We start from the raw sequence: 25,784 nt of genomic DNA, 5'->3' as shown, positions 1-25,784 counted from the left end.
GCTTTTTCACACTTCTGTGCCCATACCTCTGGTCTCACCCCTAAAAATGCTGCTTTCCCTCTGCCCGCATGGTGAACTCAAGCCCTAAACCTCCAATCAGAGGCTAGCTCTTCCATCACCCTCCCTAGTACCACCCTGCCTTCTGGGCGCCACCACTCTTTAAACTTTAGGCAGTTACTATACTTCACACACTGAATGTTCATTCTTTTTTGAGGTCTCTTTTCTCCTGAAAGAGTGAGAGCTCTTAGGAGATTACTTGATTACTAAGTGCTTGGCTCACAGTAGGCACTCAGTAAATATTTGTTGAGTTGGAAACTTCTCGGCATATTTGACAATTTCTAATTTCTTAGGAATTTTTATTGACAGGTTATAGCATTATAATAAAAATCCCTAAGAATTGATCACTTTACTAGTTCTAGGAGGTTACTGGCACCTCACTTGTAACTCAAGGGCAATAGGAGTAATGCTAGTGAGGACTAACCCAGCAGCAAGGAAGAAGCATCAAAGCGTTGTTTAGAAAACAGAGAATTATATTTCTTAGTTTAATATTTGCATACTCCAGATTTATTTCTTGGCAACCCAGAGTAGATCCCTCGGTTCCACCAAAAATTCCATGGAAGTTATCAGGCTTCATAGGAGGAGTGTGGGAGTCACGGTTCTAGTCCTGTATTTATACTTGCTATGCAAACCAGCTGGGACAGAGGATTAAGCTTGACAGACTTGGGTTCAAATCCTGACTCTGTCACTTTCTACCTTAAACTTGTTACCTCTCCAAGCCTCCATTTCTCCCAGATATAGGAGGATAACATTATTTTGAAGGGTTGTTGTAATGACTAAATAATAAGAATGTACAATGCCTAATCCAGGTCTGGCACTTCATTTAATAGGTGATAATTATAATTTGGAAATATTGGGGTGGGTGGGGTAAGGATCTTGGTAGCATATTGCCATTTATTAACTATTACCAGATCCAGATATATTCAAAACCTGCTTTTTATAGCTACTGTGTTAAATAGGTGTAAAATAAATTCCTAGTGTTATTTACAGTGTGACTCAATAAAGGCTTTCAAGGGTTTTTCCAGTTTTCACTGTTGGGATTTTTTCTGGTAATAGTCCCACACGTTGTCACTTTGATATGTCCTCGTACTTCAGGAGCGTATCCTCCCTGCTCACTCCTCCTCTGCCCTTGCCTGCCTGTCCTGCCCTGAGGTCTTATCTTGTCCCCTGGTAGGTATGTTAAGTGCTCTGCCTGCCTGCCTGTGTGCCTGGCCTGTTTCTTCTCACTGCCAGCACCTCTTAGATTCCATTCCAAACATGGTATCCATCTGGGGTCACCCTTTCTTCCGGTGCCAAGGGAGAACACATTCCAAATGGAACACAAGTGTTCCTCCCGCGCTGGGCTCTCCTCAGTCTGCCTGGGAACAACGGAGAGCAGGATGTGGCCACTTCATCTCATGCTGCTGAAGTTTTCAGTCCCATAATCTTACCTCAGAACAGCACAGGTTTTCAGCTAAGAACCAATTAAAGACTGTCCTAAGAAACCTGGAGCCAAGGAAGTTTGCCAGAGCTCTGCAGCGAAAGCCAGAGCCTTGCCAAAGGAAGAGAGAGAGAAAAGAAACGTTTTTAAATTCTTCATGAAGTGTACTATGTTCTGTCATTCATTCCCAAAGCCCCCAGAAGCATCCCCCCCCGGAAAAGTGGAGCTGGAAGTAAGAAGCCGGAGGTGAGAAGACACCGGAAGGGCAGATTCATTCCTTTTCTACGTGTCCTATGTGGGGACAGTATTAGCACCCAGCAAGGCTTGGAGACGCCTCAGAGATGAGCGCCAACGGCAGCACAGTGGGCCGGCTCCTCTGGCAGGGGCCAGCATGCATTAGTTGGAAGTGGGATGTGGAAGGGGCTTTCTACCACCTGGCCAACTGCATCTTGCTCCTGGGCTTCATGGGGGGCAGTGGGGTATATGGATGCTTCTACCTTTTTGGCTTCCTGGGCACAGGCTACCTGTGCTATGTGCTATGGGGCTGGTTCAATGCCTGTGGCCTGGACATTGTCATTTGGAGCTTCCTCCTGGTGGTGGCCTGCCTGTTGCAGCTGGCACACCTGGGATACCGCCTTCGTGAGGACACGCTCACTGAGGAGTTCGACCTCCTCTACAAGACGCTGTGCCTGCCCCTCCAGGTGCCCCTGCAGACATACAAGGACATTGTTCACTGCTGCAAGGAGCAGGTCTTGACTCTGGCCACTGAGCAGACCTATGCTGTGGAGGGTGAGACACCCATCAACCGCCTGTCCCTGCTGCTCTCTGGCCGGTAAGCGACTCTGTCAGTTACCCAGAATTTCCTTTCCCAGCCCACACTCCCCATTTCTGGGTGTGTCCCTTTCCATTGTACATTCCCTCCCACTGACGGAAGGTTGTGGCAAGTCAAACAAAATAGATTTTTCTAAGGGTGGGTTTGCTTCCTTTTTCTTAGTATTTTCCACGAGGAAATCAGATCATGGGGCATCTTCTTGGCTGGCAACGATGATTGCGTGTGCACTTGCTACTAAGAGGTGTGGGTTGAGTGTTTCTTGAACTCTGGCCTTACATGACCCCTGCCCACTCACATACAGTGTGTCATCCCTAAGCTAAAGCAGTATCTCCATAAAACTCAACGGTTCCGTGAGATTAATTTGTTCCATATGCATTCAACATTTGCTAAGCACTAACTGTGCCTGGGGTCTTAGCATCATAGCTCATGAAGAGTGTGTAGCATCATAGCTCACAGCAACCTCAAACTCTTCGGCTCAAGCAATCCTCTTGCCTCGGCCTCCCAAGTAGCTGGGACTACAGGTGCCCACCACTACACCCAGCTAGATTTAGAGATGGGGTCTCTTTCTTGTTCAGGCTAGTCTCGAACTCCTGAGCTCAGGCAATCCACCCACCTCAGCATCCCAGAGTGCTAGGATTGCAGACATGAGCCACTGCACCCAGCCTGTTTTGAATTTTAGACTGAGAAGTCCTGAGTTGAGTGAGCTATGAGGGAGACATTTCTTTCATTTGTGAGTAAGCTGAAAGTGTAAACAGATGCCATTATTTGTAAACAAAGGTGGGTATAAATACACATATATTATGACTATTGCCAAAATGTTTGCCACCTACAGTTGGTTTCATGCTTAAAGACAATTTAGGAAGCTTGTTTATTTGTGAGATCCCTGGTGTTATTTGCCTCTCAGAGCTCCTCTGTTGAAAGGAGGGAATTGAGACCAGCAGAAGTTCCCCCTCCAGTGCATGGTGCTCATTTCCTGGAAGCGTGTTACAATTATTGTATGGTTTAGGGATCTAACATATGCTAAATTCACCACAAACCTGGGAAGGGCAGGGGCGGGGGGGTTATTCTTCAGTGTAACTTCTTTTCCTACTATACATAGCATCAAAAGCCTAAGCCAGAAATTAGATAATTTTGATTTTTTTCTTCGCGCTTTTTAAGGTTTGTAGTAAGAGTTTGTTATTGTTCTTGCTTCATCATCTTTCCTGTCTTAACTTTGCTAAGCTGGACACAGGGAAGAAGGGGCTTCTAGTCTATGACTGGGCTTTAGTTTTAAAGGAGAATCACTGTTGGACGGCGCCTGTGGCTCAGTCGGTAAGGCGCCGGCCCCATATACCGAGGGTGGCGGGTTCAAACCCAGCCCCGGCTGAAATGCAACCAAAAAATAGCTGGGCGTTGTGGCGGGCCCTGTAGTCCCAGCTACTCGGGAGGCTGAGGCAAAAGAATCGCTTAAGCCCAGGAGTTGGAGGTTGCTGTGAGCTGTGTGATGCCATGGCACTCTACTGAGGGCCATAAAGTGAGACTCTGTCTCTACAAAAAAAAAAAAAAAAAAAAGGAGAATCACTGTTACAGTGAGGTGATCAGAACCCTTGGAGTAGCAGACAAGAGCTCCGTGCCAGGAGCGGGGGCCTCTTATGTGGACCTTCCTGTCTCACGTGCAGACCATTATCTGGAGCCCTCTGTTTCTGTATCAACTCCAGAAGGCTATGTTGTTTTATTTTTATTTTAGGTTTTTTTTTTGTTTTGTTTTGTTTTTGGCAGTTTTTGGCCAGGGCCGGGTTTGAACCTGCCACCTCCAGCATTTGGGGCCGGTGCCCTACTCCTTTGAGCCACAGGTGCCGCCCTATGTTGTTTTATTTTAATAAGGGCAATCAGTCCCTTTGAAGACTCAGAGGGGCAAAGTGATTTCTTCAAAGTCTATCACCCTGTGAAGCTGTGCTGACTGTTGGACAGTTTCTTACATATAAAATTCAAAACACAACCCCCCAAATGTACATCCTCCTGAGCAGGTAACTAACTGTTGAAGCTGTAGGAGGACATTAGCCATCATCCAGGAGATCAAAAAGGAAGCAGAGACAAAGGATGAAGGGCACTGTATACCGGTTTAAAAGGCTTCAGCGAGCCAGGCAGGCTCTTAGACTCTAACGCTCTTAAACTGTTGTCCCTCCTTCGTGCCGTGCCTGAGTAGCCAGATTCCTTGCCTAAGGAGATGATGGGAGGAGCCCATATGTGCTGCAGCAGCTTCATTCTCTCCTATTGTCTTTTTTCTTCGAGAAGCTTTTCACTAAGGTTTTGATCCTGTTTGTCCATTGGTTCATTCACTCCTTTGTTCACTTATTCCTTCCTTTCTTCTTCCTTTCTTCCACTCTCCTTTCCCCCTTCCACAAATATTTACTAAGAGCGCTAGAGACTAGGAATCCAGTGCTACATATGAAAAACATTGTCCTATACTCATGGATTTGTAGTCTGTCAAGAAAGTTAGTGTTTCCACTGGGAGCAGTGGCTCACTAGGAGGCCGGGGGAGAGGATCACTTAAGCTCAGGAGTTTGAGACAAACCTAAGCGAGAATGAGACCCCTGCCAGGCACTGTGGCTCGTGCCTGTAATCCTAGGACTCTGGAAGGCCAAGGCAGGTGGATTCTTTGAGCTCATCAGTTCAAGAGCAAGAGCAAGACCTGTCTCTAACAATAGCCAGGCATTGTGGCAGGCGCCTGTAGTCCCAGCTACTCAGGAGGCTGAGGCAAGAGAATCACTTGAGCCCAAGAGTTTGAGGTTGCTGTGAGCTATGACATCACAGCACTCTACCAAGGGTGACAAAGTGAGACTTTGTCTAAAAAAAAAAGTCAATAATTCATGTTTGCCTGATGGTTCGTAATGAACGCAGTATTCCCATGGAGAGGTGCAAAGTGCAATGAAAGCATGTAACTGGTGGGTCTGACACATCTGGGAAGGTCAAGCAAGACTTCCTGTTTAAGGTGAGACCTGATGAGAAGGGGTCCAGCTGGAGCTAACCTATATGAAGACCCTGAAGTAGAAGAACATGGCACTTCATTTTCTCTTGTATCCTTTCATTACTCAGGGAAGTTCTGCCAGACTCTCTCTTTATATTACTTGGTCTTAAAGGAGCAAGTGCCTTTTTGCCATCAGAAGTCGTAGGCTGACTCCCTGTTTAGTTTGGTTTGAGACCTACTTCTCCTCCTGTCTTCTGTCTCTAGGTTGTCAGATTATAGTCGATAGCTTATTAATTGGTGATGGTCTTTGGTAATTTGTGTGCACACATTTATATGTGCATTTATGAAGAGCGAGACTCAGGAGTGCTAATATCCCATGGTCCAGAACTTAATCACATGGCCTCGCAAGCAGCATGGGAAGTAGGGCGATGTAGACACAGCTGTGCAGCTGTGTGTCCAGTTAAAACTCCAGTTCCACGGAGGAAGAAAAAAAGCATATATTGGAGAACATGCTGCCACACTGGATTTATCAGATCTTTGTCTATTCCCATCCTTATCTGCTTCTCAATATCCTTTTCATGTTAAAAACTCAGTTCAAATGTCATCTCTGAGATGTCTGCCACCCAAAGAAAACCCGTCTCTCCCCTTCCACGATGCTCCTGTTCTACAATAGCACTTAGCACACTAACTTGCAGCCAGTTACTAAAGTGCTTGTAATTTCCACTAAATCGCAAAATCCTCAAAGACAAGGGCCAGACTGTACCCATCTCTGCGTGTTCAGACCTCCAAGAACACAGAAGGTGCTCAATGAATATTTGTTCAGCCAATAAATCTCCAGAAGTAAGGGAAACATAGCTCTGTGCAAATGGGCAAGTTGGACCTTGGACCTTTCCATCTTCCCCTTTTGCCTGGTAGAGGCACCCCCTCTCCTGACAAAATTCACTTTAGAAAAGAGGTGGAAGATACTGAGTTTGGGGGGGAAATGATAAAGCCCATCTTGGATTCTAATCTTTTCCAGATGCAGCGTCATGTCTGAAATGCCCTCACTGTCCCCAGGCATAGTCAGTGATGCGCCATCAGTTCTAACAAGTTCTCATAGAATGCACCCCTACTACTCTGCAGGGGTATTAATTTTTATAACAACCTGGATGGAACAGGAGGCCATTCTTCTTCTAAGCAAAGTTTTGCAAGAATGGAAAATCAAACACCACACGTACTCATTATTAAATTGGAACTAATCAATCAATATCCATGCTCACATTTGTTAGTACAACTCAACAGAAAGCAAGCGGTGGGAGGGGACAGGAGAGGAGGGGTAAATTCACACCGAATATGCGTAGTGCACACTACCCAGGTGAGGGGCACAATACAACATTGACTCAAACTGTACAAAAGCAATTCATGTGACCAAAACGTTTGTACTCCCATAATATTCTAAAATTTTTTTCAATTCAAATGTAAATGTATTTATTTATTTTTTGAGACAGAGCCTCAAGTTGTCACCCTCTGTAGAGTACTGTTCCATCACAGCTCACAGCAACCTCAACCTCTTAGGCTTAAGCAATTCTCTGGCCTCAGCCTCCCAAGAAGCTGGGACTACAGGCACCCGCCACAATGCCCGGCTATTTTTTTTGTTGCAGTTGTCATTGCTGTTTAGCAGGCCCGGGCCAGGTTTGAACCCTCCAGCCTCCGTATATGTGGCCAGCGCCTTACCCACTGGGCTACAGTCACCACCTCAAATGTAAATTTAAATAGCCATATGTGGCTAGTGAACAGCAGAGCTTTAGAGCAGTGGTTTCTACCCTGACTGTGTATTAGAATCACTTGGGAGATTTAAAAACTAATAATATCCAGATCCCACCTACAGACTCTTGTTTAATTATTCTGGGGTAGGGCCCAAGTCTAGGTGTGTGTGCGTGCGTGCGTGCGTGTGTGTGTTTAAGCCTCCCTGGGGCTTCTACTCAGAAGCCTGGAATTGAGAACCGCTGGTAAAGAGAAGGAGGAAATGATGGCTCAGGAAGTCTCCATGGGTTCACATTCTAAACTGCTTCCAAGCAGTAATAAGGATACTCTTGCTCTGGGTTTTACCATGCTTTAGGCAAGGTATTTCTTTCTTTCTTTTTTTTTTTTTTTTGAGACAGTGTCTAACTGTGTTGCTGTGAGCTGTGATGACACAGCACTCTACTGAGTGCAACAAAGTGAGACTCTGTCTCAAAAAACAAAAATACTCTTGGGCTCAAGTGATCCTCTTGCTCAGCCTCCCAAGTAGTTGGGACTACAGGCACCTGCCACAACACCCGGCTATTTTTTAGAAACGAGGTCTTACTCTGCTCAGGCTAGTCTCAAACGCCTGAGATCAGGCACTCTACCCGCCTTGGCCGGCCACGGTGCTAGAATTACAGGGGAGCCACCGTGCCAGGCCCCTGGACAAGGTATTTCTGCTGGAAGATTCCTGTTAATCATCGACATGTAACTTCAGCAAAGGGTATTTGGGCGGCCATTTCCTTTTTCCACATGCTATCTTCTCTCCCTTTGCCAGGGTTCGTGTGAGCCAGGATGGGCAGTTTCTGCACTATATCTTTCCATACCAGTTCATGGACTCTCCCGAGTGGGAATCGCTGCACCCCTCTGAAGAGGGGGTGTTCCAGGTAACAGTGAGCCCCACGGCAGTGCCTCCCCCCACCCCACTGCAACCTGCCCATGTCCGTACCTCCATCTTTCCTCTTTCACGTCTCTCCTCCGTACGACCACCAGTCTGATGCTGGAGGAGGGAGCACTCCTCCTCTGTGGAAAGAGTGCCCAGACCCTGGCACAGGTGGGGTACGATAAGGAGGTGCCAACCCCTGATAGGTGGACCATGCCTAAAACCCTTCCTGAAGACCCAAGTCACCACCCAATAAAAACCCACACTCCCCGGTGGGTAATTTGAACCCTTCGGTGATCTCCAGCCCTTCCTTCCCCCTTCCCCTTTTTGCCTAGACTAGCCATGCTGGACTTCTAGCACCTCCCTAAACACACCACGTTGTTTTGCAACTTCATGCTTTGGTCCCTACTATCTGCAATGCATTTCCCCTTCTAGCTACAATCATGGCACCCCATTGCCTCTGGGAAGCCTGCCCAGCTCAACCTCACCAACTCCTACTCACTGCTTAGTGTTCTTGCCTGTGTGTCTTTTCTATTCCTTTTACTTATGCTGACTGGTGCACATACTGCTCCCTGTTCTAATGATCTGTTTTCCTTTCTCCCTTCTACACAGTGAATCTTGGAAGTAAAAATCTGGGCTTTTCCCTCTCTGTCACTAGGCTCCAAAGGACAGTACCTGGAACACAGTAGGTGTTCAGTGTGCATTTGCTGAACTGGCTTGCCATTGGGCAGCTGGTGTCTCAGAGGACTTTATAGAGCATTCACGTACATGTTCCAAGGCAGGAGCCGGCTCCTTGGTCCTCACTCTCTTTCCTGCCAATGCTTCAGACTTTGATTACTTTCTTTGTAGTTCTCCCTTATAGAATGGCTAGCATGTGGTAGGCCATTACATTATCATATTGCCACATTGATTCTCACAACTCTATGGGTTGGATATTATTATTACCCCATTGAACAGATGAGGAAACTAAGGCTCCAAAGCATCAAGTAATTTGCCTAAACTCTTCAGTTAGAAAGTGGAAAACTGGCCTGGTGCAGTGGCTCATGCCTCTAATCCTAGCACTCAGGTGAATCACCTGAGCTCAGGAGTTCAAGACCAGCCTCAGCAAAATCAAGACCCTGTTTCTACTAAAAATAGAAAAAAAAAAAAAATCCAGGCATGGTACCTGAAGTCTAAACTACTTGGGAAGCTGAGGCAAGGGGACGGTGCACACCCAGGATCTGTGGTTGCTGTGAGCTCAGCTAATGCCACATGACTCTACCCAGAACAACAGAGTAAGACTCTATCTCAAAAAAAAGAAAGAAAGAAAGACAGTGGAAAACCAAGTTGCCTGGATCTACTATTTCTAGCCCTCTCTCTTTTTTATTTTTTTATTTTTTGAAACAAAATTTCACTTCGTTGCCCAGACTATAAGCCAAGGAGACAGCCTAGCTCATGGCAACCTCAAACTCCTGGATTGAAATGATGCTCCTGCCTCAGCCTCCCAAGTATCTTGGATTAGAAGCACCCACCACAACAACTCTGTTTTTAGTAGAGATGGGGGTCTCAGTCTCGTTTAGGCTGATCTTGAACTCCTGAGCTCAAGCTATCCTCCAGCCTTAGCCTCCCAGAGTTCATGAGCCACCATGCCCAGCCTCTATTTCTCATTAAAATGGGAGGGCTACCAGGATAGTAGAGTTTACCTTCACACACACAGACACTCTCTCTCTCTGTGTCTTTCTGTCTGTCTCTCTCTGTCTCTCTCGCTCACCCTTTAGGGACTCCCCAGTCCAGGTAGTTTCCCAGACCTGGGTTCTATGTGTCTCCTACTACTTTTGCCAGGGAGTCTCTCCAGCCAACACATGAGCCAAGCCCAGAACGGATACATGCCAGGCAGTGCCACCTGGCTGGACCTCCTTTCGGCTGCACCCTCACACTGGCTGTGTAATGACAGAGTCTGAGAGGCAGTCCTGCTCCCGCTGCTAGGGTCACCAGCTGTAGACCCCTCTAGATCCCGTCTCTAAGCCAACCCACCACACACACTCTCTAACTAGCCCAGAAATCTCCTTTAGGAACTCCTTCAGGCCCAGGAAGACCTCCAGAAGGGCTGAGTCAGGTCCTGAGCCAGCTGGACCGGGGCTCTATTTCTGACACTGACATGGAGGAACAGGTGTCCTCCCTTAAGCCCAGTGTCCTCCCTTAAGTTATGCTCAAAAGGAAGGGCTGTAACCCCAGATGGCCTCCTGGCCTGGAATGTAGGTTTGTTCATATTCCTCTCATTTGTATTTTTAGGGTGCACCTCCTTTCAGAGCAATAAGATCCACACATTCGCTATTGGTGTGTAAAGTCTCATTTCCTCTTTGCAAATGTCAGTGTTGTCCCAAGTTACAGTTCATCCTGTCCTTGCCTTTTGCAATTACATCATCTTTGTTGACTGAGTTATCCAGAGTGACTGCCTAAATCATAATTCACATCATGCTTAACACAAATCAATCAAATCTCATCACATCTCTCAACCATTCAATTAAATCAGAATGTATTGACTGTTCAGCACTGTGACACTCACATTAATTACCAAGAAGACAGCACAGGAGAAATCATCATTATTTCTCCAATTTTCTTTTTTTTTTTTTTTTTTTTTTTATATTTTTTTGTAGAGACAGAGTTTCACTTTATTGCCCTCGGTAGAGTGCCGTGGCGTCACACAGCTCACAGCAACCTCCAACTCCTGGGCTTAGGCGATTCTCCTGCCTCAGCCTCCCGAGTAGCTGGGACCACAGGCGCCCGCCACAACGCCCGGCTATTTTTTTTGTTGTTGCAGTTTGGTCGGGGCCGGGTATGAACCTGCCACCCTCGGTATATGGGGCCGGCGCCCTGCTCACTGAGCCACAGGCGCCCACTGGATCTAAATGCTACTTACATAGATGATCTCATTTAATCCATCCAGCCAAATTTTGAGGTATTGGAGAAAAACTAAGTACTTGATAAAACTTTGTAACAGATGCGTGTATGTATGTGTGTATATATGTGTGTGTGTGTGTGTGTATGTGTGTGTATTTGAGCCAATCAAGAAGCAGATTTCTGGGGCAGTGCCTGTGGCTCAAGGAGTAGGGTGCTGGCCCTAGATACCAGAGGTGGCGGGTTCAAACACGGCCCTGGCCAAAAAACTGCAAAAAAAAAAGAAGCCGATTTCCTAAGTACCTTTGGGGATGGATTCTATACGGGCCACAAAATTGATATTAGGTTGTTTTGCAATATACAAGGTTGGTAGTCTTCACTTGATTCATTCATTTCAGTAATATTTATTGAGCACTTATTACATACAAGGCATTCTTTTCTTTCTTTCTTTTTTTTTTTTTTTTGTAGAGACAGAGTCTCACTTTATCACCCTCGGTAGAGTGCCGTAGCATCACATAGCTCACAGCAACCTCCAACTCCCGGGCTTAGGCTTAGGCGATTCTCTTGCCTCAGCCTCCCTCCTGAGTAGCTGGGCATAGGCGCCCGCCACAACTCCTAACTATTTTTTTGTTGCAGTTTGGCCGGGGCTGGGTTTGAACCCGCCACCCTCAGTGTATGGGGCTGGCGCCCTACCCACTGGGCCACAGGCACCACCCATATCACACATTCTTTTTTTTTTTTTTTTTGTAGAGACAGAGTCTCACTTTATGGCCCTCAGTAGAGTGCCATGGCATCACACAGCTCACAGCAACCTCCAACTCCTGGACTTAAGCGATTCTCTTGCCTCAGCCTCCCGAGTAGCTAGGACTACAGGTGCCTGCCACAACGCCCGGCTATTTTTTTTTTGGTTGCAGTTCAGCCAGGGCCGGGTTTGAACCCGCCATCCTCGGTATATAGGGCCGGCGCCTTAAGGACTGAGCCACAGGCGCCGCCCCATGCATTCTTTTTTTTTTATCACAGTTTTTAGCCAGGGCTGGGTTTGAGACCCATACCAGGCATTCTTAAAGTTACTTGCAATATATCAGGGAAAAGAGCAGATAAACATCTCTGCCCTCATGTTAATGACAACCTGGTGCAGGAGATTGCACCAGGAGTTCATAGCATTATGCAATATGTTAGAAGATAATTACTGCTAGTTAGAAAAACAACAAAACAACAAAAAAGTAGTATCAAGGAGATATAGTTGCAATTTTGAATAGGGTGGTCATGAAAGTCAGGTGACATTTGAGCAAAATCCTGAGAGAAACAACAGTATAAGCTTTGTGAATATTAAGGGAAAGTTTATCAGACAAAGAGCCAGTGCAAAGGCGCTGAGGTGGGGCTAGAGTGTTTGAGGTACAGAAAGGAGGACAGAGGGACAGAGGAACAGAGAGGGGAATAGGAGAAATAGCAGAATAGGAAGTTGGAGAGGCGATCAGGAGCCAGGTCATGTAGGGCCAGAGCATACGTTGTTTAACAGAGCCAAAAGTATTTCCTTTTGGAAAATTTGGAAAGGATGGGTTGGTTGTAGAATGTGAGAGAAAGAAAGGATCGAGGAAGACTTTTGACCTCAGCAACTGGAAGGATGATGATGCCATCAACTGAGTTAAGTTGGGCTGCAGGTAGAGCTGGGGAATAAGAAGTTCAGTTTGGGATATGTTAGGTCTGTGTCATCTATGGACATTCAAATGGAGATGCTGCATAGGCAGTTGGATATTTGAGGCTGGAATTCAGGAATAAGGTCTGGGTTTGGGACATAAATGTGAGAGTTGGTTGCATACAGATGACATTTAAAGGCATTGAATTGGAGAAGATCACTGATAGAGAATAGAAAGAGAAGAGTGTTCAAGAATGGAGCTCTGGGATACTGTAAAGAAATTAGAAAGAGGAACCAGCCAAGGAATCTGAAAAAGAACAATCAGGAGATTGTACCAGGAGTTCATAGCATCCTGGGAACCAAGCGAAGAACATATATCAAAGAGGAGGGGACGATTGATAGCATAGGATGCCATGAAAACTGACTACCAACTGACTCAACAACTTGGAGGTCACTGGTGACCTCGAGAGGAGCAGTGTTTAGGGATTACCAGAGGCAAAGCCTTACAATAATCAGAACAACGGGATTGGAGATAGTAAGTATAGACCATTTATGTGTGTGTGTGGAGTTTTGCTAAAAGGCAGAGCAAATTAATGGAGTGGTAACTGGCAAGGAAAGTGAGGTGAAGAAAAAGAATTTTTATTTTTTAATTTTGTTCTATTTTAAAATGGAAGAATTATTATTATTATTTTCTTTTTTTTTTTTTTGAGAGAGAGTCTCACTTATTTGCCCTGAGGTTGAGTACCATGGCATTATAGCTCACAGCAACCTCAAACTCTTGAGCTCAAGTGATTCTCTTGCCTCAGCCTCCCAAGTAGCTGGGACTATAGGCACCCACCACAACAACCGGCTATTTTTTAGAGATGGGGGTCTGGCTCTTGCTCAGGCTGGTCTTGAACTCCTGAGTTCAAGTAATTCACCTGCCTTGGCCTCCCAGAGTGCTAGAAGTACAGGCATGAGCCACCACATCCAGCAAGATGGAATAATTAACAGCATATTCATAAGAATGCCCACCAATTATGTTTGCCTTTAAAAACATTGTTTGTGGCTCAGTGTCTATAGCTCAAGTGGCTAGGGTGCCAGCCACATACATGGTAGCTGGCAGGTTCAAATCCAGCCCGGGCCTACCAAAACAACAATGACAACTACAACCAAAAAATAGCCGGGCATTGCGCTGGGCACCTGTAGTCCCAGCTACTTGGGAGGTTGAAGCAAGAGAATTGCTTCAGCCTAAGAGTTTGAAGTTGCTGTGAGCTGTGACGCCACAGCACACTACCCAGGGCGACAGCTTAAGACTCTGTCTCAAAAAAAAAAAGAACATTGTTTGTATCTAGATCAGCCCTTGCTCAACACACCAGCCTCACGTTTGGCACTCTGATTTCTTGTTTGGGAATTATTACTAAGTACATCTAAAGTACAGACCTATGGCAGGTTGTGAGAGGTACATGCTGAACTATAGTAATGGACAGATTGTATTATTTTCGAATTAGGTTAAATAAATTATCTGATGTCACACAGATGGCAAAGAGGAAAAGCTGAAACTTGAAACCAGCTTCTGGCCTTGGTAATGTATTTAGGGTCCTGATTGCAGAGTTAGAGAGTAAAGGGGAAAAGCTGAGAGGAGGAAAGGAATAAAGGAATTGGAGGAGGAAGAGCCCAGCAAAGAGGAAGGAAGAGGAGAGGAGGGTAGTGGGAGATCTGGTAGGTAATGCAGGATTTAAAAGTACTATATATAATCTCTAACAAAAAAGTGTTTGGAAATTCAACCCTGCATATAATTTGACAACCCATATAAAGTCCTTAACACAAGGCCTGGCACACAGTCACCTCTCAATAAGTGTCAGCTGCTGTCATCCTCCTCGCTATCACCATTTTCATTGTCTCCATCCACATCATGAGCCTAGCCAACCAAAATATTATTGTCAATCAGATCATAAAAAATTGTGTGACTCCACACTCTTTTCTTGTACTGTCCTGAGCATGTTTCCATTTTAACCCTAGCTTTACCATTCATCATTATTTTAACAAGGATTTATCCAGCACCTACTTCATACGGGTACATATTATTGTTTATTTCCTCTGCAAGTATAATTTAGTTTTTCATCATGAACACATAGAGAGTACTCAGACATTCCTAGATAAATAGGGCTGGGTAGGGTGGTTCACACTTGTAATCCTAGCACTCTGGGAGGCCAAGGCAGGAGGACTGCTTGAGCTCAGGATTTCAAGACCAGCTGGAGTAAGAGTGACACCCCCATCTCTACTAAAAATAGAAAAGTCAGCCAGGAATTGTGGCAGGTGCCTATAGTCTCAGCTACTCGGGAGGCTAGGATAGGAAGATCGCTGGAGCCCAGGAGTTTGAGGCTGCTGTGAGCTAGGTTGATGCCATAGCACTGTAGCCTGGGCAACAGGAAGAAAAAGTCCTACATAAACAAGTGGAGCATGGGTATCCTTTGACTTTCTGCTCTTAAGAGTTTGTCTCCCTCTGCATTTTTCTGACTTCAGCCATCAGAAGTTTTCTTGCAGTGGCCAAGTTGGGAGCAACCTCGTGGACCTGAATCCCAGTCAATGCTCAGCCCATGTGTGCAGCTCAGCAAACGTGTGTAGATCGGCCTCCCTAACCAGAAGCTTTTTCTCTAACTGAATTTCTTTCCAGCTCTTTTTGTGTCCCTACCCCCAATATATTATTCTTCTTCATACTTAAGAAGAATAGTCATCAGCATTTCCCCCTTTCTTCAGAGCACCAGGAGGCCCCTTCTTTCTCTCTCAAAATCTGATTCAGAACCTTCTGCATCCAGCAGTGGTGTCAGCCACAAAATCATAGAATTAGAATTGAGGAAACCAGATGTGGAAACTGAGACTCCAGGAAGTGACAGCTGAGTGAGTAAATGGCTGATCCCAGGACTCCTGACATTCCATACACTAGTATCAGGGCACACAAGTAAAAGTCATTCACTAGACAGGGCAAGAGCACAGAGAGCTACTCCCACACAGCTTCAATAAAAACGCAGCTATTTGCCAGGTCATTTTGTTTCCCTGTGCTCAGCACAGACAGATTTTCTAGCTTAAACCTTGATTCTCTGCTCATGACTCCTCCCAGGTTACTCTGACTGCTGAGACCTCCTGTAGTTACATTTCCTGGCCCCGGAAAAGTCTCCACCTTCTTCTGACCAAAGAGCGATACATCTCCTGCCTCTTCTCAGCTCTGCTGGGCTACGACATCTCAGAGAAGCTCTATACCCTCAATGACAAGCTCTTCGCTAAGTTTGGGCTGCGCTTTGACATCCGCCTCCCCAGCCTATACCACATCCTGGGTCCTACGGCCTCAGATGCAGGACCTGAGTCAGAGAAGGACGATGAGGAAACCCATGAACCAGCCACAGGCCCTCCTCAGGCCAGCTCCACATCTGACCAGCAAACGCCACCCTGTTCTCCCCCTCCCGCAGCCACCAACCTTCCCGCACCTCCCTCCTGGGCCAGGATGTCCAGGCCCGACAGTAGCATCCTGGGTGAGGATTCCACCAGTCTGGTGCTGGAGGATTTTGAGGAGGTGTCGGGATCAGAATCGTTTATGGATTATAGGAGTGATGGGGAGTACATGAGGTGAGGGGAGAACTAACACAGGCACAGTCACCAGCCCAGGATTCTGTGTAAGTACTCAGAAGGAAGCCGCCACACATTCCTGCCAGCTGCTAGCCTTGACTCAGCTGAGCAAACAACTGTCTTAGGGAGCATTCCTCTGACAGGACTCACAAAAAGTGGCATTAACCCAACTCTGCAGTCAGCAACTCACTCCAGGTGCATGCAAGGCATGAAGAATTTTTAAAACTCATTGATTATTAACTATAGTTGCATTTCAGAAAGTGTGTTGATTGACATTTTGAGCAGGCAGGTCGGTGGCTGCTACCCTGTTTCCCTGAAAATAAGACAGTGTCTTATTTTAAGGTGTGCTCCCAAAGATGTGCTAGTTCTTATTTTCAGGGGACGTCTTATCTTTCCTGTAAGTAGGTCTTATTTTTGGAGTATGTCTTATTTTCGGGGAAACAGGGTAGATGTTTTTGCAAGTTTACACTAATAGGCCACAGCTGGAGCTAAAGAGGACTCTATTTGTGGCATGCCATCTAAAGGAAAAAGAATGCTGGCAGGGTTGTCTTTCCTATTGATTGTCTTCTCAGCATAGAATCAGTTCTAGAAAGCAGTTATTATTTAGCCTGGACTAGACAGGTATCTCTGTTCAAATAGCGTATTTTAAAGAGGCTTGTGGTTAGAGGCTAATAGTTCTAGGAGGAAAACGACCCCATTTTGCTTTCCTCTTGCCAGTTGGAGAATGTGTTTGTTGATGACTCCAGATCTCTATCCAGACAACTGGACACCGCTCTGATTAAATGTTACTGTGATCAGATACACAGGTGGCAGCTTGGCTTTCCCCAGAAACCCTGCCTATGGGAGGTAGAATGGGTATGAATCTGCAGGGCCTAAAGTGCCTGCAGGATTTCCCTCGCAGGAGCGTGTATGGAAAATGCTATACTCAGTAGTTCTGGGAAATTGCTTTCATGTTCCCCTGGCTGCTCTCTCAATGCTATGACATTTTCCTCTGGAAGTCCACCCAGCCATGATGGAGGCCTGGCTTTTCCTAAGGAAAATCCCACCTCATTTGGAAGGCATTTCTAGGTAAGAGGGGCCCAAAGAAACACACCATTTCTCGGGAAGCACCAAAGAATTTCCTGAGAAGCCAACCCAGCGAGGAAGGCCTCCAGGGTACACGAAGTGAATGAGTAGATGTTTGTGTATTTTGAAAAACAATTTATATAAATGAGGAAACGGGGCAAGAGAGGTGAGTGATAAGAGGTGAGATAAGCGGTCTTATGGATTTGTAATCTCCTGTGGCTCTAACACCCAAGACCCATTTGTTGGCTTCCTCCATTTGCACCAGCTGCTCTCATGAACCCTTTCCCATTGTGCCGCTGTCCCTTCCTGCATAGTGGCTGTGGCCATGGGCCCCTGTCTCTGTGCGGCATGCCCGCCCTCAGGGCACTCCTCAACTCATAGCAGATCTGCTTTCTTTCTGGTTTCATTCTCTTTCCCGGGTTGTATTTGTCTCTTCTTTCTTCTCTTTCTGACTTCTGCTTGGCCCTTGGCTGCCTCAGTTTGCTGCTCTTGAGTGTCCCTTTTCTGCCTCATAGCACTGAGAGAGCAGCCAGAGGAACATGAAAGCAAATTTCCCAGAACTACTGAGTATAGCTTTTTCCGTAAACGCTCCTGCGAGGGAAATCCTGCATGCACTTTAGGCCCTGCAGATTCTCAGTTCATTTCTCCCTCTCTGTCCTCTGCATCTTCTCTAATCTTAGAGTTTCTATATTATTTGCTCCTATTGCCTCTTTTTTCTTTTCACCACTTTCCTCCTTTGCTTTATCTCTTCATCTTCAACCACGGCTGTACCCTCATCTTATTAGCTTTTATTTTATTTTATTTTTTATTAAATCGTAGCTGTGTACATTAATGCAATCATGGGGTACAATGTACTGGTTTTATAGACAATTTGAAATGTTTTCATCAAACTGGTTAACATAGCCTTCACGGCATTTTCCTAACTCTTCCAAGATCAGTATGTTCCCCATCCAATGGAAGGTGTGAAAACTCTAGGAATGTTTTCCAAACGTTAGGTGGCAGGCAGCTTGGTAAATAAGAAAGAGACCAGGAGTGGGAGCCCAGTGTCCTGACCCCTATGTCTGGCTCTGTTACTAATCAAATATATAACTTTTTGCAAACCATATAACGTCACTGACTTGCTTTCTCCATTTGAGTTTGTTGGACCAGCTGTCCCCAAGAGCCTGCTTGAACTGATGTGAGAAGGGAAAAGAGGAATTTTTCAGGGGAGGAAAACAGAAGCACTCAGTCAGCAGTGCAGTGGAGACAGCCCCGGAACATCTGAGTGTCTTTAGCTAGAAATTTCTGCTGTTTTTCACTAGGATTTTTCTGGTGACTTGGCACTGTCCTCCCTTATGGTGGTGGGTCTTGCTGACTAGAAGTTCACCCCCATTTGTGCCTGTAAAGAAGCTGTCACCTACCATGTGATTACAATGTGGACATTCTGTGTCACAGCTCAGCCTCCAAGTCCTTAACCCTTAATACTATCAAATGAAATGCCTCTTTCCAAACTCAGCCTTTCCTGAAACTCAAGATGAGAAGATTGTTAATGTAACTCACATTCTAAAATACCAGCATTTATAGAGACGGTAGATTTTTAATGTTTATTAAAGTCAGACAGAGAAAGAAACAATGTATTGTTTACTTTTCAAACCATAGAATTTTTACAACAACTTAAAAACATGACTGGCTGGGCAGCGCCTGTGGCTCAGTGAGTAGGGTGCTGGCCCCATATGCCGAGGGTGGTGGGTTCAGACCCAGCCCCGGCCAAACAACAAAAAATAGCCGGGCGTTGTGGCGGGCGCCTGTAGTCCCAGCTGCTCCGGAGGCTGAGGCAAGAGAATCATATAAGCCCAGGAGTTGAAGGTTGCTGTGAGCAGTGTGACGCCACGGCACTCTACTGAAGGCGGTAAAGAGAGACTCTGTCTCTACAAAAAAAAAAAAAAAAAAAAAAAACATGACTGGCTAAATTTCAGATGGTTTCAGTTTAGTCTGTGATAATGGAAAGATTTAACCTTAACTCTTTATTTGGAATTGTGTTTTTAGATATTTGGTTTGACTTATTTACCAACAACCTCCTTATAAGGTTATGAATGAGCATATTCCCTTATGACTGGTGGCAATTTACTACCATTTCCTTCATAAAGTAGCACACAATTCACCATCTATTTCCTGGCTCTTTAATTACTGAAATTTTAAGCTCATGGCTCTTTATCCCGGCACAGCACTTACATAAGAGGCATGAAGTTGGCTGCACTCTGGATCATTAGGAATGACATAGCCTTGTCACACTGACACCAGTGCTTGTCTCTCTCACCAGTCCAATTTAAGACCAACTTAAAATAGAGCTCTTTCTGGAGCTCTTTTTTGAAGAGAGTACGTTTTTTAGCCCAGTGGTGCCCAGAATTGAAGTGAAAATGGATGCTGCTGCTTTTAACAGACAAGGCAATGCCTTGGGGTCCTGAATTCATGCTGGGTCTTCCCACCAGACCAAACATTATGTTGCCTTCGCTAGAAATTTTCTATTTAATTCTATGAGCACTCTCCACGTGTTCCATTCGGTGTCTTATGAACAGAAAATTCTCAGTGGATGAGGAGCTTGTCTTTTAGAAATGCATCTCTGAGGTGGTCTATTGGGTTAAATAATGAGTCCATTACCACACACTGAATTGAAAGTTGTCTGAAATTTGGCCAGTTTTTTATTTTGTTTTCTCTTTGTTCTGAAAACTCTTTGTTTGGAAAGTACAAACTATATGTTGTTTTTTTTCTATTTTTAAATAAATGGATAATAAAGAGATTACAATATGGAGGTCACTTGTGGTCAGGGAAGGATCCCAGGACCAGGACACAGTACCAAGGGCCAGAAAGCCAATTCAGCAAGCATTTACTAGCCATCCTAGTATGCAGTTCAGGCACTGAGCTAGATAATCCCATGATAAATAGCCGAAAGAATTGAAGCTGTCTAATCTGCAAGAAAAGGGAAAATGTAATATCTTCACATTTTAAAAATAATAGGAATTAGAATTTGACTTAATTTGGTGTGGTTCTTGTGGGTGGAAATGGAATTAAAGGCTGAAAGTTATAAAGAGAAGGATTTCAGCTTCATACACATATTAACAATGGATTTCTCACAGGGTCCTAAGTTCCTCATGGTTGGAAGAATTCAGGCAGGGACCAGAAGAAATCTCAGAAATTTTACAGGGTGATTTAGTCTCTGGAAAAAGTTTGCCCTGTATTATTCCTTTTAAGGTACCTTCTGACTCTCTGATTCTGTGTTTCTAAGATCTGGACTCTAGATCCGCCACTTAACTATCATTTAAGAACAGGCGGCGTGTGGCTCAGTGAGTAGGGCGCCGGCACCATATGCCGAGGGTGGCGGGTTCAAACCCAGCTCCGGCCAAACTGCAACAACAACAACAAAAAATAGCCGGGCGTTGTGGCGGGTGCCTGTAGTCCCAGCTGCTTGGGAGGCCGAGGCAAGAGAATCGCGTGAGCCCAAGAGTTGGAGGTTGCTGTGAGCCGTGTAACGCCACGGCACTCTACCGAGGGCGGTACAGTGAAACTCTGTCTCTACAAAAAAAAAAAAGAACAGGTTCCTCAGTCCAGGTGCAGGGGCTCACTCTGGAATCCTATCCCTCTGGACAGCCAAGCTGGAAGATAGCTTGAGCTCAGGAGTTCAAGACCAGCCTGAGCAAGAGCAAGACCCCCTCATTACTAAAAATAGAAAAATAAGCCAGGTGTTGTGGCAAGTACCTGTAGTCCCAGCTACTCAGGAGGTTGAAGCAGGAGAATTGCTTGAGCCCAGGAGTTTGAGATTGCTGTGAGCAAGGCTGAGGCCATGGTACTGTAGTCCAAATGACAAAGGGAGATTCCTTATCTGCAGAAGAGAACTGCTGGGCCTCTGTCTACCTTACCAGGTTGTTGTGAGGAGTAATTGAAATAAAATTTGTAAAACACTAGTTAAATGCATAACGTGTTTAAAGAGTGTTGTGTGGACAAGGATGTAGCAATCTCTCCCTGTCCCGGAGACAGATGATTTTTCCTCTTATTTCCCCGTCCTTCAGCCTGTCTCCCTGGACCTGTTCGGGAGGAGACAGTACAATCGCACCATAATCAGGCGCTTTCCCTCAAAAGTGGATGTAGGTGCTTCTGGTAAATAGCACTTTTCTCACAGAACCCTTGGAAAGATTCCTGGGGGCAGAAAATATGCTCTTGAAAGTGGCATGGCCAGAGGTGAGGGGATCTCTGGGTGATGGTGCTACCTCCGCCTGCCACAGGTTTTTGTGTGTCAGGTAAGTTAGAGGCACAGTTCCCTCTGCCCTCTGGATCACAGCAGCCAGGGAGTACCCCTGCTGTTCCCGGTTACTCTTTTTTACAGAAACAGAGTCTCACTTTGTCACCCTCAGTAGAGTGCCACAGCATCACAGCTCACAGCAACCAGCAGCTCTTGGGCTTAGGCAATTCTCTTGTCTCAGCCTCTCTAGTAGCTGGGACTACAGGCGCCCAACACAACACCTAGCTATTTTTTGTTGCAGTTTGGCCAGGGCCAGGTTCGAACCTGCCACCCTCTGTATATAGGGCCAGCACCCTACTCAGTGAGCCACAGGCGCTGCCCTTTTCCCAGGTTATTCTTCTAGTTCTTTCATAGGCCTCAATTTCTTTTCCATCATTTTGTAAAAATAAAAGTCAAGAGTCTTACAAAACTTGTTTTCAATATAGGGTTTTGATTTTTTTTTTTAACTCAGTAGAGTTAGATAAGAAGTTTTATAGGAAGCAACAAAAGCTGTCTTGGTCTCCACACCTACAAAGTAAAAGGACTGGACTAGATAACTTCAAAGCTGACTCACTCTAATATTCTAGAATGAAATGATCCAAAAGGACGATTGCCCAACTGTGCCAGTGTTATACATGTACACAGTTAAAACACTGAACTGCTGGAGGAAGAGAAAATCTGAAAGAACCTTGTGAAGTTAGACAAGCTATCTGGAGCCATCGTGCTAAAATCCTTCCTCTTCTTCTTTCCACAGCTTCTAGAACTCCTCTCCAGAGCTACTCTCAAGTTATGTCCAGGGGACAGGCTCCTTTGGCTCCAATCCATACTCCTGAACTTTAAGGATTATTGGACTATATTTTCCGTCTGGCCCACACAACTCTCTTCCACGTTCACGGGACAGCCACAGACACCCTCTTCTCACCCACTGGGAGGCTCACAGGCCAGCTGGGAGTGCACACAGAAAGTGTCAGCACCATAGCTACACCCAGGCCCCCAACTAACCTTGAGAAAGTATCATTCAGAAAACTTCTGGGACAGGCGTCGCCTGTGGCTCAAAGGAGTAGGGTGCTGGCCTCATGTGCCGGAGGTGGTGGGTTCAAAACCCAGCCCTGGCCAAAAACTGCACACACAAAAAAAAAAAAAAGAAAGAAAGAAACCTTCTGGGAGAAGGGATCCCAAAGTGCAAAAGTACAGATTCCACTGTTTACTAGCTGCAGAATCTTGGGCAAGTTCCATAATCTCTCTGACCCTCACCTGTATAAAGTGGGATTATAACCCACCTCACAGGGTTGTTGTGAGGATCAAACAAGTTTATTTAGGTAAAGCTCCCTAGGACATGGGGTGGCACCCAGTAAGCACTCAATAAATCACTCACCCCCTTTCTCTATGTTGTTCCTTTGAATTATCTGTGAGGGTCAATGGAGTCAGCTCTCCAAGAAATTTTTATTTATGGTTATTTTTTATTTTTCGATTGAGATTCAATGATAGAAGTAGAAATTTTTTTTGGGGGGGGGGGTTTTGGCCAGGGCTGGGTTTGAACCCGCCACCTCCGGCATATGGGACCGGCGCCCTACTCCTTGAGCCACAGGCGCAGCCCGATAGAAGTAGAAATTTTAAAACCTAGTGTTCCCTAAGGCTTTTAAGTTCAACTTACAAATCTCTTATTCTATTGACCAAACTAATATTATACAATAGTTTTTAAAGGATTTGTACAAACTTAATTAGATTTTCTTAAACATTTAAGAGTGGATTTATAAATGTAATATATCCCATTTTCTTTTTTTCTGAAATATTTCAACATACGTCTTAGTTACCTATTGCTATATTAATACCCATATCTAAAACAATGACTTAAACTAGTTATAATCACTTATTTCGATCATAAATATGGGTCTTGACTGGGCTCAATTAGGCTGTTCTCAGGTTTTTTTATGCTGTTGCAGTCAGATAACAGCTGGGGCTAGAAGTATCTCAGAGCCTTCTTTATTCATCTGTCTGAGGCCTAGTCTGGGAAGACTCCAACAACAGAGGGCAGGAACAGCTAGATGTCTCTTTCTTAAAAGTTTCTTCATTTTTGTGTGTGCACTACTATACGAATAGATCAGTATTCTATATATAGAATAGTGGGCATTTGGATGGGTGTAGTTTCTAGTTTGGGACAATTACAAATAGTGTTGCTAGAAACATTCTTGTACATACCTTTGGGTATGTGTATGTATAGTTTCTTGGATATACACCTAGCAGTGGAATTATTCAGGAAATTGTTATATATAGATATAGATACATATATACGCTCAGCTATAGTAATACTGCCCAAGAGTTTTCCTAAGTGATTGTAACAGTTTATGTTCCTGCTGACAGTGCTTCTGACCCTCCCCAGTGGTTGGCATTTTTTCCCCATTTTAGCCATTTGGGCATATATAGCAGGATATCACTGTGGTTTTAATTTTCATTTTCCTGATGACTAATAAGGTTGAGTAACTTTTCTTGTTTGGGGAGGGGGGGAGCATATGGCTAAGTTTTATCGGGAAGTATCTATTCTAGTTTTTTGTTCATTTCTCTGTTTGTTTGCTTTTTCTTACTGACTGAAAGCAATTCTTTAACTATTCAGGTTCTACACATACTTATATTCAAATATATCCTACTTTGCTTATGTTTTTTTTTTTTCCCATAAAAGGTGCTTCTTGATGAACATAAGTTCTTATTTTCAAAGTAGTAGTTATCGGTCTATTCTGCTATGATTAGTGCTTTCTATGTCATATTTAAGAAATCTTTTCCGGGCGGCGCCTGTGGCTCAGTGAGTAGGGCGCCGGCCCCATATGCCGAGGGTGGCGGGTTCAAACCCAGCCCCGGCCAAACTGCAACAACAACAAAAAAAAAATAGCCAGGCGTTGTGGCGGGCGCCTGTAGTCCCAGCTGCTTGTGAGGCTGAGGCAAGAGAATCGCGTAAGCCCAAGAGTTGGAGGTTGCTGTGAGCTGTGTGACGCCACAGCACTCTACCCGAGGGCGGTACAGTGAGACTCTGTCTCTATAAAAAAAAAAGAGAGAGAAATCTTTTCCTCCCTTGAAGATATTCTCCCGTATTAATGCATTACCTTCTAGATGTTTTATTGTTTTACATTTCACAGGAAGGCCTACAATCATCCTGGATTTGGTTTTTGTATATGATAGGAAGGGTCAAGATTTATTATTTTCTATGTGGAAGTCCTACTGAGCACTACTCATTGAGATGATTGTCCTCCCCCCACTAGTGTTCCGTGGCCCCCTTGTCATAAATCTAATGTTCCTATGTCTGTAGGTCTGTTTGGGGGTTTTCTACTCTGTTCTGTTGGTCTATTTTTCCATCCTTTCACAGTACCACCTAGTTGTGATTATTATAGCTTTGTAATAAGTTTTGCTATTTGGTGCTTTTCAAACTTTGTTCTTCAAATCTTGGTTATTCTTGGCCTTTCTCTTTGTAGTTCCATAACATTTTTAGATAAATTAATTTTTTTGAGACAGAGTCTCAAGCTGTCGCCCTGGGTACAGTGCCACAGCGTCATAGCTCACAGCAACCTCAAACTCTTGGGCTCAAGAGATCCTCTTGCCTCAGTTTTTTTCTACTTTTAGTAGAGATGGGGGTCTCACTTTTTTTGCTCAGGCTAGTCTTGAACTCATAAGCTCAAGCAATCCGCCCACCTCAGCCTCCCAGAGTGCTAGGATTATAGGCATGAGTCACTGCGCCCAGCCTAGACAAATTAATTTTGACAAATTTAAAAAAAAAAACAAACCCTGCTGGGATTTTTATTGGAATTTCATTCAGATCTTTCTCACCTTCTCTCCATCATGAAAGGGACCAACTTCCAACTCTCTTTGGGAAGTGTTCTAACCTTTCTCTTTGTTCTTCCTAAATAAAATTTCTCTTTCTTAAAAAAAAAAAAAAGAGATTATATTCATGTTGTGGATCAAGTTGGTAAAGAATTATTATCTTTATAATATTGGTTTTTCAATCCATGAACATGGTTTAGCACATCAATTACTTTGGTCTTGTTTATTTTCTCTCAATAGTGTTTTGTAGTTTTCCATGTAGATGACCTTGTAGGTTTTTTTTAGATTTATTTCTAGGCTTTTGGATGAATTTGATGTGATTGTAAAAGCTATCACTAAATTTTTTTTGCTTTCTAATTGCTTATTGCTGATACATATAAATACAATTGATTTTTGCATCTTCAACTTCTATTAAGTGATCTTGATAAATTCATTTCAATTCTAATCAGTAATCCATACAGTCTTTAGTATTTTCCATAGATAAAATTATGTCATCTGTAAATAATGACAGATTCATTTTTTTTTTTATTAAATCATAGCTGTGTACATTAATGCAATCATGGGAGATTCATTTCTTTATTCCTGACTTACACCTTCTTTCTGTACTTATTCTCCCTCCTTTTCTTGCTTCTTCTTTTGGTGCC

General features: G+C 44.6%; 2 protein-coding genes across 3 annotated transcripts in view; one reads left to right on the top strand and one right to left on the bottom strand.

Moving 5' to 3' along the window:
• The window catches only part of ADPRH (ADP-ribosylarginine hydrolase), a 107,533-nt gene that overhangs the window by 5,983 nt on the left and 75,766 nt on the right, over positions 1 to 25,784 (bottom strand). The gene's annotated exons all lie outside the window — the stretch shown is intronic.
• On the top strand, positions 1,395 to 24,879 carry POPDC2 (popeye domain containing 2). Of its 2 annotated transcripts, none has more exons than XM_053564588.1 (4): positions 1,395 to 2,309; positions 7,796 to 7,904; positions 15,514 to 15,922; positions 22,088 to 24,879. In XM_053564588.1, the coding sequence occupies exons 1-4, from the start codon at positions 1,819 to 1,821 to the stop codon at positions 22,171 to 22,173; spliced, it is 1,095 nt and encodes a 364-aa protein (XP_053420563.1). In that variant the 5' UTR covers positions 1,395 to 1,818; the 3' UTR covers positions 22,174 to 24,879. The 2 variants fall into 2 exon arrangements, with proteins under 2 accessions (XP_053420563.1, XP_053420562.1); XM_053564587.1 differs by having other exon boundaries at positions 15,514 to 16,063.

Source organism: Nycticebus coucang, chromosome 16, assembly GCF_027406575.1.
Source record: "Nycticebus coucang isolate mNycCou1 chromosome 16, mNycCou1.pri, whole genome shotgun sequence".
Taxonomy (NCBI): Eukaryota; Metazoa; Chordata; class Mammalia; order Primates; family Lorisidae; genus Nycticebus; species Nycticebus coucang.
Note: the sequence above shows the minus strand (reverse complement) of the source record. Positions and strands in the feature narration are given on the sequence as shown.

What these genes read in the sequence shown, in the direction of transcription:
- POPDC2 (XM_053564587.1), top strand. Translation starts at nt 1,819, where the DNA reads ATGAGCGCCAACGGCAGCACAGTGGGCCGGCTCCTCTGGCAGGGGCCA. An exon ending in TCCCTGCTGCTCTCTGGCCG is followed by an intron (nt 2,310 to 7,795) that starts GTAAGCGACTCT and finishes TCCCTTTGCCAG; the next exon opens with GGTTCGTGTGAGCCAGGATG. An exon ending in CTGAAGAGGGGGTGTTCCAG is followed by an intron (nt 7,905 to 15,513) that starts GTAACAGTGAGC and finishes GACTCCTCCCAG; the next exon opens with GTTACTCTGACTGCTGAGAC.